Genomic DNA, 17,227 nt, shown 5'->3' with positions numbered 1-17,227 from the left:
CCATTGAATTCCCATGAGCTGACCAAATTAAAGATGATTTTAATAAATTACATAGCACTTTTATTATGTAAATGGCTTTGTAATCCTAATCTTATCTGTCTCACTACAGACATGTGAGGTAGGTAGCAATGATTCTTGTATTAAAGACAGGAATCTAAGGATACAGTGCTTTAATGGGAAGCAAATGGCACAGAATTGAATAGGACTTATTTCTGAAGAACCACACACAGAATCAGGCAGCATGTGCAATATGTCCATGGCTCAAGTCTGAATAGAGCCTATCTTTCCAAACCCAATGCTCCAAAATAGCTCCCAATAAGATTAAGATTTTGTTGTCTACTCCTATGGTCTGCAAAGGATCTACCATGAGGGCCCTTGGGCTAATACAAGAGGACAACATTAATATCCTAAACGCAATGTTAAAACAATTCTTGTATTTATTTATGGATTTGTATCCTGCCCTCTATCCCGGCCGAAGCCGGGCTCAGGGCAGCTAACATCAACCAGAACACCATAAAAACAATAAAAAATATATACAGAAAAATTCTATCATAGATTAAAAACCACCAAAACAAAAACCAATTTTATTATATGGAGGATATACAAAACTACAGCAACTACATCTACAGGGTAAGAGAAGATATTTGGAGCTGGGAGAAAAATTCATGAATTCACATCATGAATTAGTGGCAGTGGAGCTCGAAGTGCTACAGCTGTTTACACATCAATGCTTAAATTAATTCAAGAGAAGTTCAAAATTAAAAAATACTCACAGAAAACTAACCAGTTTCTTTGGTGAAATTCTCAGCTTTGCTACCAAAATGCCATTCAAACAGTAGGAATGTGTATGGAAAAGTGGCCATAAAGATACAGCTGAATCCAAACTAAATTGACAATTTCCACTGATTCCTCTTTCCCACTATAGCCGCCCTCCCATCTAATTCCTTGAGGTCTTCTATCCCCTAGGAGCAGCATTTCATGGAGATCAGTAGGCTGCAGTGGGAGAAAAGTTACATTCTGCCATTGCAAAATTTAGTCTGGATCCAACCCATAGACTATACCTTAGATTAACTCTTCATGAGCACTCTCATCACAAAGTTCAGAACCATCAAATCTTTTCAAAGACTGAAATGCTGTTTCTAGTTCCAACTATGTCTCATGTCATTCATTAGAAATGCGAATGAGTTATTTTCACTACTCATGGCGATGGTTAAGGGCACAACCATTTCTGCATCTCTGTTCATAGCAAATTCCAATCATAAACAAACTTTCTTGTTAAATTTGCTAGCATTTATAAATTGGACTATGGTTTAATGTACATTTTAATGCATGTCCCACTAAAGACTGCTGAATAAATGGAAAGGAATCAGCTGTTTGCCACATTGATGTGGTAATGTTAACAAAGGATTACAATAGATTGGACTAGGCTGTGCAAAGTACATTGGAGGGTGTGTGTGGGAGGATATATATGCACCAACTACATTGAAACTTAGATAGGGGCTGCTTCATGTATCTGCTGTAATTAACTGTCTGGATGAAAAACACATAGTGCTTGCCTTGCACACAGGCTGCCCAAATGCACAAAGAGTTCTGCAATTCAGCAGCCTGCCTATTAGGCTGTGGTATATGTGCGATGGTCCACATTCCAACACAGATTCAGGGTGGGATTTTCAAGGCAAGAGATGTTTAGAGGTGGTTTGCCATTGGCTGCCTCTGTGGCTTGACCCTGGACTTCCTTGGTGGTCTCCCATCCAAGTACTAATCAGAGCAGACCCTTCGTAACTTCAGACTCAGAGATCTGATGAGATTGGACTAACCTGGGCCGTCCAGGTCAGGGCATGACTACCACTAACAAAACAAGACCTCAATCACTGATCAGTACCAAAGGTCTAGCAGTGACTCCTAGCTCCCACAGTGTTTTATTCAGCCTTCCTTCAGGAAACTTAGAGCAGCATATATGGTTCTTCCTTCCTCCATTTTATCCTCACAAGAAGAAGAAGAGTTGGTTTTTATATGTCGACTTTCTCTACGTTTTAAAAGGAGAATCAAACCAGCTTACAATCTCCTTCCCTTCCTCTCCCCAGTGGACTAGCTATCAATAGGAAAGGGAGTAAGAAACAGTGAATCCTGTCTGAATCAGAATAGCACTTTTACTTTAGGTGTGGTGTCAATGTCATTACATAAGTTAACCAAGAGAGGGCACTTTGGGAACAACAGAAGGAGAGATCTCTCAAACTCTTACAGCATGTCACAACTTTCAGGAGAATTATTTAACTTGCAAAAGGCATGTTTTGACTACATTTTACTCACCTCACCTACAGCATGGCAGAGGATGCACCAGGCAATTAACGAGAAAGCAGTAAACAGTTCATGTGATAAGAGCTGAACTTCAAGTGCTATCACTGTTTTGAATTTTGTATTTAAAATAAATATTAGTGATGAACATTAACCCTTACACAAGCTGTTCTGATTCATTTTTAACAATGTGTTAAATGAGATTATAAAATCAGGTTCACAAGAAATTCTAGCCAAATACTAAAGAAACAACTATGTACCTTTGAAAGAAAACCATTGGTTCCAAAACTCCCCAACGACTTCGATGACCTTCAGAAGACTTGTACCCTTATCACTTTGCCTAATCAAATAGCATAAAGCAAATCAATGGTTTTTCCAAAAGTCCCATTTTATCCATGCTACACTAAGTACAGAAACTCTTGATACCAGGAGAACAATACTGCAAAACATGGACTAAACTACGGAGTCACAAAGTCTTGGATCATACGCAAAACCAAACCATCATTTAGCATTACAAGGCAGGCTCTGGCTTCTGAATGCCTTCCTTTTCCTTCTTTTCTATCCTTCACCATGTGAACTCCATCTCCTTCCTGTATTTCCTGGTTTTCAGCATATCGTAATTTGCCATTACTTTTAAACCAACATACCGTGTTCTGCCCAGTTCACAGGTAATGAAAACAATGGTTGCCAATGACCAAAAAGCATAGGAGGGAATTTGGAAAGCACAAGAGTAGGGAGGAGGAACACGATGTGAATCTGATGCTCATTGACATTAATGCCTAACTATGCAAAAAACATGGTGTGGAATGTAGAAATACCAATTCCAGTGTTTTAGCGAAGAGGGTAGAACATTTGTTGGTAGCAAAAAAAGGACCATTGCCCAATAAGCACTTGTAAATGTAGGCTCTTCCTGTTTGAAAACTATTTACTAATGACCATAATTTATAGCTTTATAGATGAAGAAGAAAGTTGGTTTGTATACCCCGCTTTTCTCTACCGTTAAGGAGTCTCAAAGCCTTCCCTTCCCTTCCCCTCCCCACAACAGACACCTTGTGAGGCAGGTGGGGCTGAGAGAGTTCTGGGAGAAATGTGACAAGGCCAGGGCAATGCTGGCTCTACAAATTAAACACCTGACAGATCTCTTTTAGCAACAACTGACTATATTTTAATTGGGTTAGTGAGGAGAAAGATAGCTTGTAATGAATACATCGACTATCCAAATTCCCTATTTCTGTATAATCAGATGGGTACTAGGCAAGCTGATGATTATAGATTTGGGTTTATTGCACAGCATATATGAATGACATGTACCACTGTAACTAAGGCATGGTTTAAAAGTGATGTTTCGGCAACTTATTTCATGTGCCATTTTATATGCATGTAGCATTTGCATACCATCACAGCATGGGCCACAGATTGCTGGTATGTTGAAATGGGCCAGTGCTCTGATAAGCACCTTTTATATGTGGCAACAGCAGGATGGAGTGCTACACAGGAAGTGCTTTGTCCAGAGAAGCATCACATTTCATTCAGTCCTAAATGCAGAGCTAGCATATGAACAGATAGATCAATCAGCTTTGCCCTGCTTGACAAATCTCTCCCACAAATCACTCCTTAAACCTACCAGCCCCATTGTTACATATGGCTGGCACATGCAGCTCTTGTAGGCACAAAATCTATCATGTTTTTAATCCCATCATTCCTCCAAGAAGCTCTGGGCAGTATACATGGCTCCTCTCCCCACTTAACCTCAAAACAATCTTGTGAGAGGAGTCAAACTGAGAAAGAGAGAATGCTCAGTGAGTTTCTTGGCTGAATGAGGATTTAAAACTAAGTGTTCCAGGTCCTAGTATGACACTCAAACTATTACACCACTCCAGTTATAGGAAGTGCAACCGTGCACTTCCTGTATGGCAACACTTGAGGGAAACAGCTGTAGAACACAAAGGAAGGAACACAAGCTAGAACAAACATAGATACCATAGATACAGTTGCTTTCTGTGTTATCCGGAAAACTGGAATCATACCATACTGTCCTTGCACCAGCACTGACCAATTACCATCTGATTTTGTCAGCTACTGTTCTTGTACAGTGACTCATAAAACTGGGTCATTGGTCAGATGCTGTTTGGTTTGCCTTCAAGTAACTGTTTTAAATAGCATGCATGCCTTGAATGGAGAGTTTCTTCCTAGATTTATACTTCTATATAAATAATTGATATACATCATTAATCAAAACCATCCCATATTTACGATTCAGTTTACCATTTGACAAGCTCTAATCAAATCACGTGGGCATGCCTGCTTCTTCTCACTTTCAACATCCTGAATGTATTAGTTAGAACAGTCTTATACATGGTAGCTAATGCTTATCATTAACAACCATATTCAGTATATAAATACTATTTTAAAAATGTGTCCCACATATATTACCCATTATATAAACACCTGGAATTTAAATTTTAAATATTTCTAGGAGTGACTATACAAAACAAGAATTACTATAGAGACAACACATTATTTTGTATACCAGACACATTACAGTGATTAGTGAAACCTTTGACATGATCCAGCCAAAGTTAAGAGATTTCAAGTATAACTGATTTTGGGGGAAACAATTTGCAGCCCCGTTCTATTTCTTTATATTCAGAAATGTCCTGCTGCATTCAATGGATTTTAGTGCTCGCCAGGTAGTAAACATTGCAGCTTTCCATACGTGTTTTAAACTCTTACACTGAAATAACTGGGATTCAAACTGCTTAACTTTGGCTGGATCATGTCCTGTTGTTTTAATGTATGCATTTCTAAGAGACATATACCACATAAGGCTATAGTTGAATTATTGCATTTACAAAGAGAAGGAAAGGAACTTCTATAGCAATATCCCCCCCCCCCTTTTTAGGCTATCCACTCAAACTGTGGGTTTTGTTGTTGTTGTTTCTATTTTGACACAAGAATAATAAAAACAAAATTTTATAAAACTGAGTACATAAGACAAAAACTTGCCCTTGATTTAAAAAATACCATTAAAATGTCACCTTTTCCAAGTGGTGAACTGTTCAATTAATATAATGCATCATAAATAAAGGAAAGCATAGCAGATTTTAAACCAGATTAGCAGAGTAATCCAGAAAGTATTATTGATTTTTAAAAAGAATAAAAAATTAAAGGCAGAGAAGACACTTTTCAAACCTATTTGACAGTGTAAATGCCAGTGTTTCTACCAAAACATTATTATTAACCAGTATCAAAACAAAAATTTTATAACATTTGCACATCAATCATTGTATTGGTTAATAACCTCAAATAATTTCTCTGAAAAGCTATTTGAAAGTAAGTACACTTTAAAACTAAACAGTGAAAAGTCCTTTAATCCCACAACGGAATCAAGATCATTATTATTAAAATAAAGCCTGGGGCACATTGTGATGTCTAAGATTGGTGGGTAGATTTTAATTGACTTGAGGACTGTCATAGTTCTATTATCACAAAACCTGCAACACATTTCCAGCATGGAGGACCCATCTGTGCCCACTATCCATCTGTTTAGATGTGATTGGCAAAGTGGTAGGGAACTCGCAGTGGTCGTCTTTGCCTGAAAGGAATAAACCACAGGATCTTCCAGCGAGTGCCAAAAACTTCTGAGAAGGTCTGCTGCCATGGCTTTCGTGGTCTCGATCTACAGACGACAGCATTATTAGTGAAAGACAGCACTCCCATGGTGCACTTCAGTCAACTAGAACAATACAGGGTTGGCTGGGGATTCATTACTCGACTCTGATGAACTGCATCCCAGCCACCACAATCACAGTTTCCTTTTCACAATGGCATGCAGCTGAGACTATGAGAAGAATGGAATGCATCTGTATCTACGGAAGGCAGCCTTAAACCTAAGATGATCCTCATGGTCAACACAATGCCAACAAAACAGGACAAAATTATTTCTGGCTGTGCTTTGCAAGCCTAATTTTGATGGCTTTAGATAGGACAGAATAATCTGTAGCCATTTTGCACGCAAGGGCTGTATGAATCATTATAAAATAAGGCATGCAAAACTTAGCTTCTTCACATATATAGCATTCAACCATGCCTGTCTTTTGTAATACCCAACCAGAGATACTTACATTTCTTCACAACAGTTTGCCAGTTTTTCTATACTTGTAGTATCCTGTTATGGAGAAAAGGAAAACTATTCAATATTCCCTCCACTGATGAAAATGAAAAAAAAAAAACCTTCCTGTATAAGCTATATATTTAAAAAGTCCCCATATGCATTCGAAAGTGTTTTTTAAGATTTAGGATTGTTTCTAAAATGAAAAGATTACAACAAAATTCAGAAAAATATACACATGCTTTAATAACTTGAACTGATATGCTGCCCAAGCTTGGTACTCTGAAAGCTTGTAAAGCATTAAAACATTCAGCCCACCATTATTATGGCAGCAATGCCTTTCTTTCTTTTAACCTGAACCATTTAACCATCAAAAGTGTACTTGATATTCAAAATATAGCTATTTCAGTGGAACACTGTGGCTAGAGTGAGAAATGAAGTCAGTGATTACTCTTTGAAGATTAAATAGTTCTGGCACCTAACCCCATGAAAACAAGTATGTGCCTTGCTCACAAGTTATGCCTGCCAAGCAGATGTGGGAATCTGAATCTGCTTTCATGTAGAAGTGAACTTATCCTGTGAAAAGAGCATCAGAGCAACCTAAGGAACTTAGCAAGCCAGCTGCTGATAACAGAATAGATCTTACAGCTTGTTTCCTGGGACCCTAGTTAAAAATCAAAACAGTAATATGTGAAAGGATTCAGATCTCACTTCTAAAACACCAGTTCCACCCAGCTCTCCCATCCATTTGTATTTTATCTTCCACTACTATTAGCATCAATGACCTGCCAACCTCCCTCAAAAATCCCCTATATCTATTGATAGGTCCCAAACCTTTGGCACTATCAGCTGCAAAAAGGAGAAAATGCACGATCATTTGGGGGTGGAAATCCTTATAGCAGTGACAAAAGATGGTGTCCTACTAATGCCAAGATGTTGCCACTCATGTTCTGTTATCAGCGTTCCGTTATCTTCTACAAATAACTCGATGTAAATGTCTGATGAAATCCAACGCAAGCAGCAAACACCATGCATTCTATACCACCTCATATAAAGGTACTAAGGGAAGTTTAGAGGCATGTTCTCTATCGTGCTCACTTTTTCTGCAACTCCTGTCAATCAGAAATCTGTCTCTCAGATTTTCTAGCAGTGATAAACACTATTGGAGCAGGCAATTACAATTGTTTAGGTATATACTTTAAAACTATTTTTTTGCTTTGTTACTTACATTGAATCTAAGGAATTCAGTGGGTAACGTTTCCTCATTACAAGTTTATAAAAATGTATCAAAGTATCCAAGGCTTGGATCCAAATGGCCACATGTGGAACACTGCACATGCACTGGGGCTTTCCCCAGGCTGATTCCTACTGGAACCCCTCCTCTTCACATCCACACCCCTTCCAAAGCTGCTCCTAAGGATTGGGGAGCCTTCCACAGCAGACTTGCAATGCCACACTGAAAGATGCTCAGTACAGGAGCGAAGAATACTTATAAGTGCAAACAAATATTTATATGCTACCGTGTCTAATACAATACGCACTTCATAAATATACAAAAAGAACCATTCATACAGTTGTAACACACATACACAAAATCATCTCTAGGATGGTGATGAATGGAAAAAGTTCAATAAAAGGTGCAGTTTCTCTCAAGATATGCTCAACTGGCTACACTTGTGAATGTTACCCTTCGTGGAAATTGAACTATATCCAGCATTTTGTAATTTATTATCAAGATGTGCAATATAAGAGGAAAATGCTTGAAGGACTGATGAAGAATTCAAATTGTCAAGAATTTGAAACGGCTGTATCCTCCATGAAGTTATTCCTCCTGAATTAATATTTATTACCTCTACTTACCTGCATGGAATGAATACAGAAGACTGTTGAGCATATCTTGAGAGAAACTGCACCTTTTATTGAACTTTTTCCATTCACCACCATCCTAGAGATGATTTTGTGTATGTGTGTTACAACTGTATGAATGGTTCTTTTTGTATATTTATGAAGTGCGTATTGTATTAGACACGGTAGCATATAAATATTTGTTTGCACTTATAAGTATTCTTCGCTCCTGTACTGAATTTCTTATCCTTTGATACTAGTACAGTGGTGTCTATTTTCTCCTACACTGAAAGATGTGACAGAGGAAAAGGACCAGCCCCCCAGTGCACATGAAAGTGCCTTCTGCTTATACACAGGGGTGTTGAATGCCATCCCCCAAAATTAGTTTACCCAACTGTGCAGTTTCCTCCATGTGAAACCAATAATACAGGCACAGGATGGGAAATAATATAATTTTTCAGGAGAGCAGAAGGGTCCATTGTGTAGATGCTTATCTCTGTTTTCTTGTAGGCACCCAAGAAATATGGGCAAGGCTCATTTCACATATATATCTCACACCTCTGCCAAGAGTATAGGGCAGCCCTTGCAACAATATTGATTCACAGAGAAATGTTTCACTTTCTAAATCACCAATAGTATTTCCTGTGGAGATAAGCTTTCACCAGTAGCCTTGTGTCTAAATATTGACCCAGAATGACCCTGCTTAACTCAGTACATCTGAGAAGATCACAGCTTGAAATGGCATGGCTGAAAAACATCTGCAATAAGTAATAAACATCACTTGAACGGTAACAAGCAAATTAAACAAGTGTGTTCTGATTAAATCTATATTGAATGCTTGGCAGAAGTAACCACATTTTTTACATGGACTCATCAACATGTCTGAGAAAGGTGAATTAGAAAAACCTTCTAAGATAATGGATACATGGTCAGATAGCTTTACTCTGCAGCTGACATCAAATGAATTGCCAAAGTTGGAAGGAGCAGCTTTCTGCAAGGGTTAGTTCTCGGTCTAGTTTAATATCTCCAGTGATTTTACAGATGTATCAACAGTAAACTGAAATCTACAAATGCTTCAGAACTGGCTATACAGTACGTGAACTAAAATTAAGAATGCTGGAGAGGTAAACGCTGCAAAATTCAACATGTATGAGTGGGAAAGGTTTAATGTAGAGAACAACCTATGAGTATGAAAGTGAAAGGTGGGGAATAACCAGTTACACATCAACCAGTTAAGGAATACTTATTGAGCAGTTTAATTATTAATGCCCAGTATGGCTTCTGATAATGGTTTGGCATTGACCGATAATTGCATGACATGCTCCCTTGCACGTCCGAGCTTGCACATCAGTGGCCATTGTGGAGCGCTCATAAACAGCATTGCCTCAGATATTAAATGCCACAGAAGCTTTTGCTCATGCAGGAGCTCCACACGAGCACTGCAGCTCCAATATGCATAACACAATCCTCGATTGGGATGACAATGTCTCTGATGAAGGGAGCGCTGCCTCTCGAAAGCATATACCCTGCAAAGCCTGTTGATCTTTAAGGTACTACTGGCTTTGTACTACAGACTAACACAGCTACCCACCTGACAATGTCAGCCAGCGTGGTGTAGCGGTTAAGAGCGGTGGTTTGGAGAGGTGGACTCTGATCTGGAGAACCGAGTTTGATTCCCCACTCCTCCACATGAGTGGCGGAGGCTAATCTGGTGAACTGGATTTGTTTCCCCACTCCTACACATGAAGCCAGCTGGGTGACCTTGGGCAAGTCACAGCTCTCTCAGCCCCACTTACCTAACCGGGTGTCTGTTGTGGGGAGAGGAAGGGAAGGTGATTGTAAGCCGGTTTGATTCTTCCTTCAGTGGAAGAGAAAGTTGGCATATAAAAAACCAACTCTTTTCTTCTTCTTCTTCTTCTTCTTCTTCTTCTTCTTCTTCTTCTTCTTCTTCTTGTGTTTGAAATTGAAATAACAAATATATTTTCTAAACTGTAGTGATGTCATGCCCTGACCTGGATGGCCCAGGCTAGCCTGGACTCATAAAATCTCAGAAACTAAGCAGGAGCAGCCCTGGTATTTGGATGGGCGACCACCAAGGAATACTAGGGTTGCTGTGCAGAGGAAGGCAATGGCAAACCACCTCTGTTAATCTCTTGCCTTGAAAACCCCCATAAGGGATCACCATAAGTCAGCTGCAATGTGATGGCACTTTACGCACAGAGAGTGATGTCATATGGGGGCTATTTGAAATTGAGGGCTGTTTTACTCAAAGGGCATGTTAGGTACATTTTAAATACATAGCCAGCAGATTTTACCAGAGTTCTCTACTCATGGAAGAGACCAAATCAACTCTATTTCAAGGTTAGGATACAATTTTGGTTGTCAGCTTAATTTGTAAAACAATCAGCCCTCAAAATCACATTTCCCATTACTTCCACAGAGACATTTAAAAGTGGTCAAATCATTCAAATCTTCTGTGATGAAGTGAGATATAAATCAAATGTGTAAATGCAGGGAATACCTTTATTCAGAAGGATAGAGAAGAATAGCATGAAAAACTCCATCCATGGCAAGATGGGCCTTATCACTTTGTGTCAGATAATGACAGAGGGCCAATCTGATATCAGACTCCCACACAACACTATGCATGGCACAATTATTTTGTATTTTCATATACAACATTGGCACACCAACCTGATTGTGATTGCTGCTTTTCTAAACCTTAATTACAAGGATTAATATTGCCTTTGATTACATTTCTGGCATGTTTAAAGGAAAAAATACAAAGCCCTCATTATTAAACTAATCAAAAGAGTATTTATTAGATTATCTGATTAAAAATATGATTAAAATATTTTACTTAATTATAATAAGAGAATAAGATACTTATCTGTTGAGATGAAAAGCATTTTACATTACAAAAGCATCAATTTGTGAGCCAATGTTTCTATATGAAAATTTTTGTTTGTTTTTTGTTTTGTTTTTGCCATCAAGTCGTAGCTGACTTATGGTGACCCCATGGGGTTTTCATGTCAAGACACATTCAGAGGTGTTTTGCCTTAGTCTGCCTCTGCGTCGTGACCCTGGATTTCCTTGTTGGTCTCTCATCTAAATGCTAACCATGGCTGACCCTGCTTAGTTGCTGAGATCTGATGTTATCTGACTAGCCTAGGCTATCCACGTCAAGGCGTATTACATAGTAGATAGTACTGTAGTATATATATTTGGATTTTTTATTATATATCTCCAAAATCACTTTGTTTTATGCAAAACCAGCATCCTTCATAATTTCTATTTAAATAAATATTATATGAGTCACAAAGTATACAATCACTTTTTAATTATTTTTGTTTTAATATATTTATGTTTGACCTTGTGAATCCTAATCGGGTGGAAAAATGGCATAATAATGTTTTTAATAAATGAAATTATTCTTATTTGTGACATATATTTAATTTTATAATTATACCATGCTGCCAAGATGACTCATAAAGAAAATGACAACCTAGTTCCCAAAATATTAAGTAAGCACAAGTATGATTAAAGAAAATGACATTTGTAGCAAGAGAACTTTTTCAAGATCGGGCTATTTGAAGACTCTAAAATCTTCAGATGAAACCAGTGGGTTGGATCCAGCCTACGTTTTCTGCTCATGCAAGACACTTTTGTCAGAGGAACAGAACTTGCCCGCCTCCTGCCCCCCCCACTGCAGCTTACCAATCCCTAAAATGCTGCTCCTGGGGACAGGAGAGCCTTAGGAACAGCATGAGAGGCAAATTGGGGGTCTACAACAGTAAGAGAGAACTGGTAGAAATTACCCCACCACTTCTATTAGTGGAAAATTTAGCCTGGATCCAGCCCAGTATTACTATATGAATAACAATGTGTCTTACATTAGCAGCTTGGATAGAATTTTCCACTACTCAAAAACTAAACACTGCAATCTATCCTTTATAACAACCTCATGTACACATGAAACTCCTCTGTGAGGAGGCTGTCCCATTAAATACAGTGGAAGCACCAAACTTGTGCGTGCAAAACTGGTCCTTCCATTAACATAGATATGGCAGCCATTACATGGAGAGAACCTCTGTATACAGAACAAAATGTTACAACACTCATGTAAGCTGCTATTGCAAAACTCCTATTACTTCAGTACAAAATTTGCAAAGTATCTTGGCTCTGTGTCTCAAACGCTGAACCTTTGCTTCCAATTAAAGTAATGTATATTTTGTTTTTAGGCTTAGATCATAAAGAATTTCAAATGATTAGCTGATTTTGTTTTCATTTTCTACAGTTATTCTTACAAGGGAAATGTAAATCTACAATAAAACATAAAAGGGGTTGAAACCTTGCACTGTATTAAGAATAAGTGAGAATTTACAAGAGTAGTGCAATATGAATAAGGACTTTCAATATCAAGTAGTTATATTGTTATTTTCCTTCACAAAACACTAGAGAAAACCAAGAGAAATTCTCTATCACCCTACTCAACTGGTCATCGATGTTTAATAACACCATCGCAACACTGTATAATTTTTAGAAATGTAATTAACAAGAAACCCTTGTAACATGACTCAAATTAATAATGTCACTACAGGCTTAGTTAAGGATAGTTGAAAGTACCCATTAAAAACACTATAAGAATGCACTGAGAAATATTTCAGCAGATGGAGAAACTCAAATTACATTGTAAACAGTACAAACAGGAAAATATGTCACTAATATAATATCTCGTCTTTCATTCAGTTACATGTTGGTGACCAAGCTAAAATTCTTTTTAAAAAATCCCTTAACTCTGTTAATCATTTGGAAGACCATATGGAAAAATGAAAATGCATCCTGTTTAGAATTTTAAATAAAAAACAACCAAAGGTAATCCTTAAAATTAGGCTTCAGATTAGTCTCTTCAAAAGATGCAGTTCGGCTGAAACATCTGGTAGTGTTATGTCGAGAGACAGACCTTTTTTAACTTTGGAAATGAGATTAGTAGATCAGTTATTGGTAAGTGTCCAAGTAATTTCTAATTATTTTATCTGGGTCACAGATAATCCGCTTTTACTAGCCTCCCACAATGACATCAGAGGATCATTGCTTAAGTGATTATCCTGTTACCTTCCAGCAGCCACTGGAAAGCTGGATTTTCCATTTGTAGAGAGAAAGAAATGCTCAAGTGCTCCAGACAAGTGTCCATCCAAATAACAACACATACAGAGTTTTGTAAGAAAAACATGATATCTCAGAACACCTGCAGTCTCCAAAACTATTGACAAGTCAAAAAGGAAGACATACCACTGTATATTAAATTAATTTGAACTAAGATATACTGTGGAAACCAGAGTGATGATATAACCTATTATTAGTATTATTTGTTTGTTTGATTTATAGCCTGCCCTTTCCTGACCAAGACCTGGCTCAGAGCAGCTTACAACCTTTAAAACAGTTTAAAACAATCCATATTTTACAAAGTATATGATAACGATAAAATGCCAGGCACCTTCAAAGCAGCAGCAATAAAACTTAATTTGCAGGAGGTGTAGCAGAGGCAGGACAGGAGAAGAAAGCAATGGAAATGAGAGGAAGAGAAAGAAGGGTGGCCAGCTAGATGGGATACCATCACTGTCCTCAACCATATGCCTGGTGGAACAGCTCAGTTTTACAGGCCCTGCGGAACTGCTTTAGGCCCAGCAGGGCCCGAATCTCACCGGGCATAGCGTTCCACCAGGCCGAGGCCAGAGCTGAAAAGGCCCTGGCCCGGGTCGTGGACAGCCAGATACTTTTTGGGCCAGGGATCACCAGCAGATTTTATCCAGCTGAGCAAAGTGCTCTTTGGGGGTGTAATGGGAGGGGCAGTCCCGCAGGTACGACAGTCCCAGATTTTTAGGACTTTAAAGGTGAATACCAAAACCTTAAACCGGAACCAATACAGCTGGTGGAGCACTGGTTAGATGTGTGCTTTCCAAGGGGTCCCCATAAGGACCCACAGTGCTGCATTCTGGACCAGTTGAAGTTTCCGGAGCAGCCTTAAGGGAAGCCGAGAAGAGTATGATACAGTAGTCTAGCCTGGAGGTGACTGTTGTATGGATCACTGTGGTTAGGTTGGGGTGAGAGGTATGGTACCAGCAGCCTAATCTGGCGGAGTTGATAAAATGCTGCCCTGGCTGTGTTGGTGACCTGTGCCTCCATTGTGAGGGCAGTATCCAGAGTCACCCCCAGGCTCCTGACAGATGCAGCTGCTGCTAACTGCACACCGTCAAGGACTGGAAGCTGGCAACCCCTCCATCTCCCTGGCCCAGCCACAGCCTGGGGGACTGCACATGCCAATGGGCATTGTGGTGACATCTGCTCCCTTAGTGCCACCCTCTGTCCCCGATCTTACAGAAAGGAGATCAGCCGCTTCACGGCTGTCCCATGTATCCCCACATCGGCAAGGCGGTAGGTCAATAGATCATGGTTGACCACATCAAATGCTGCCATCAGATCTAACAGAACCAGCCGCGCAGATCCCTAGGATTTTAAATAAATGTTTGTTGCTTATATTAGAAGTATCACTTACATACTTCCGTAGTTAAGAGTATATGAGGGAATGTGAATCGCAGTGCAATCTCAAGCAGAGTTACACCATTCTAAGTTCACTGAAGTCCATGGGCTTAGAAACATGTAACACTGCTTAGGTGTGTATTTGTTTTTAATGGCTTGTTTTTAATATTGTGGAGATTTTTACTGTAATTCACCTTGAGAAGGACCCTGAAGAGCCAGCATAGAAATATCCTAAATAAAAAAACAGTAATGTAAATTATGTGGAATATTTGTCTTTATATTTACATGAAACATTTTATTTATACCCCACTTTTCTCCCCAATGTGAACCCAACAACTTTGTCTCCCATCCCACTTTATCCTCACAACAACAACCCTGCTAGGTGGGTTAGGCTGAAAGAAAATGACTGACTCAAAGTCACCCAGTTAGTATCTATGGCAGAGCGGGGATTCAAACTCTGATTGGCGAGTCAAACATTCTAACCACTACACCATGCTGGTTCTCAATTCAATACAGATGGATGTCAAAAAGATATATTGACATGTTCAGAATAAGAACTATCATGGATGTTAGCATGCTAGGAGATTTTCATTTCAGTAACAGTATTTTTAATTGTAAGTATCTAAAATCAGAAAAAATGCAATTGGAAATTTCTGGAAACTTCTCACTGCTATGAGATGACAGTTGGAGGGTGTTCTGGTCTGTTCCCTTGGCATGAGGTTTGGCTCATGTTGGTGAAAGGATCCTTTTTTTTAAGGGGGAGGGAGGCACTGGCAATGACTGGCCCAGATGGAGTGATGCCAAGTTCCAGGTTCCAGATATTTCAGGTTCCAGATATTTTTGTAGGAGATTGCACTGTCAGTGATCATTTGCCACTAATCATGACTGTCAAACTTAGTCCTCCTTCAGGTCCATCTCCCTTGACCTTGGCCATAGGCCATAGGCCAAGGTCCACATTTGGTCCACAAGTCAAGCTGTGAAAACGCAACAATTGTTAAGAACGAGTTTTGCTCTTGAGTATAGCTCCTTTATAACTAACTCAGACGAATCTCTAGAAGTAATCCGGGTTTATGAAAAGCTAATAACATATTTGGTTGATTTATTAAAACTTGACCCTGTAGAATGGAACAATTAAGGCAGGGGTCAGAGAAGGGCATGGTTTGATAAAGAATGTAGAAACCTGAAGTTCAAGATACAGGACACTTACCGATATTATCAGAATTCTAAGATTTCAGCTTCACTATTAGATTACTTTAATCTTAAAAACCAGCTCCAACATCTCATAAAAATAAAGAAAGGTGATTTTATAAATAAACAATGGGAACAGTTGTTCCAAGCCATGACCTCAAACAAACCTAGACCCTTTTGGACCCTGATTTCAGGTGCCCTTTGTCCGAAAGTCCCTTCTATGTCTTCCACTCCCCCCCCCATATCTGGCTACCACATATTACAACTTTATTTCATGAGGTAGGGGCCCCTGTAATGAAGCAACCTACCTTTGCTCTGAATGATATGCCTGACTGGCCCCCTGTGGACCCAGAGGAAATAAAATCACTGACTGGCAATTTAAAACAAGGGAAAGTCCTTGGCCCAGATGTGATATCTACCGAAGTTCTAAAACTGAACTCTGATTGGTGGGTTCCTTTACTGGCTTCTCTCTTTACAATGGTTGACAAGATGGGTGAAATGCCAGCAGCATGAACAAATGCAATAGTTGTACCTATCTATAAAAAGGGAGACCCTTCGACACCTTCCAACTTTAGACCAATAAGTCTTTTATCCATAGTTGGGAAGTTATACACTAAGCATTTACTTTCTAAACTTAGCCCCTGTCACAACTGGGAATATTGGGTCTGGAGCAGGTTGGCTTCTTTAAAGGGAAAAATATATTGGATCACTGCATCATTTAATCTAATTTGGTCAATAAATACACCAGGAAAACTAATCTTAAACTACATTCTGCTTTCTTTGATCTCAAAGGAGCCTTTGATTCCATTCCCATAGAATTACTCAGGAATAAATTGATTAAAATGAACCTTCACAAAAGGCCCCTGTTCCTTATCAGGAAATTATATTATTCCACAAACTGTCAAATTAAATGTATTTCAGCAGGCAAATTAACCCCTAAAATTTCCACCAACAAAGGGGTTAAATAGGGCTGTACTTCAGCTCCTTTCCTATTTAACATTTTTCTCAATGACCTTGCTCCAACTCTCAGTGAAGTCAATGGCCTTTGCCCAAAACATTCCTATATGGCTTTATGCTGATGATGCTGTACTGTCTTGCTAGTGCATTGGTCTAAAGTGCTTATTGAATAGATGCTTTGAGTTCTGTGTAATTAATATTTGTATTTTCAAGAACCTGGAAACCTCATAGGTGGTAATTAATGTTAACAGGTTAGAACAGGTTGTAAATGTTTATTGATACGGCACCAGC

At 38.9% G+C, this 17,227-nt stretch overlaps 1 protein-coding gene across 1 annotated transcript in view; it reads right to left on the bottom strand.

Moving 5' to 3' along the window:
- Positions 1–5,623: 5,623 nt before the first annotated feature.
- ZDHHC21 (zinc finger DHHC-type palmitoyltransferase 21) overlaps positions 5,624–17,227 on the bottom strand; it is a 42,831-nt gene continuing 31,227 nt past the window's right edge. Inside the window, exons 7-8 of the mRNA XM_056848762.1 lie at positions 6,420–6,463; positions 5,624–5,974 (exon numbers count right to left, since the gene is read on the bottom strand). Of these exons, the coding sequence (XP_056704740.1) occupies positions 5,842–5,974; positions 6,420–6,463 (177 nt within the window). The 3' untranslated portion in view covers positions 5,624–5,841. The remainder of the gene's footprint in view (positions 5,975–6,419; positions 6,464–17,227) is intronic.

The sequence above is a fragment of the Euleptes europaea genome, chromosome 4 (genome assembly GCF_029931775.1).
Source record: "Euleptes europaea isolate rEulEur1 chromosome 4, rEulEur1.hap1, whole genome shotgun sequence".
NCBI classification, from domain to species: domain Eukaryota; kingdom Metazoa; phylum Chordata; class Lepidosauria; order Squamata; family Sphaerodactylidae; genus Euleptes; species Euleptes europaea.
The sequence above is the reverse complement of the archived record's forward strand: the minus strand, read 5'-3'. Positions and strand labels throughout refer to the sequence as shown.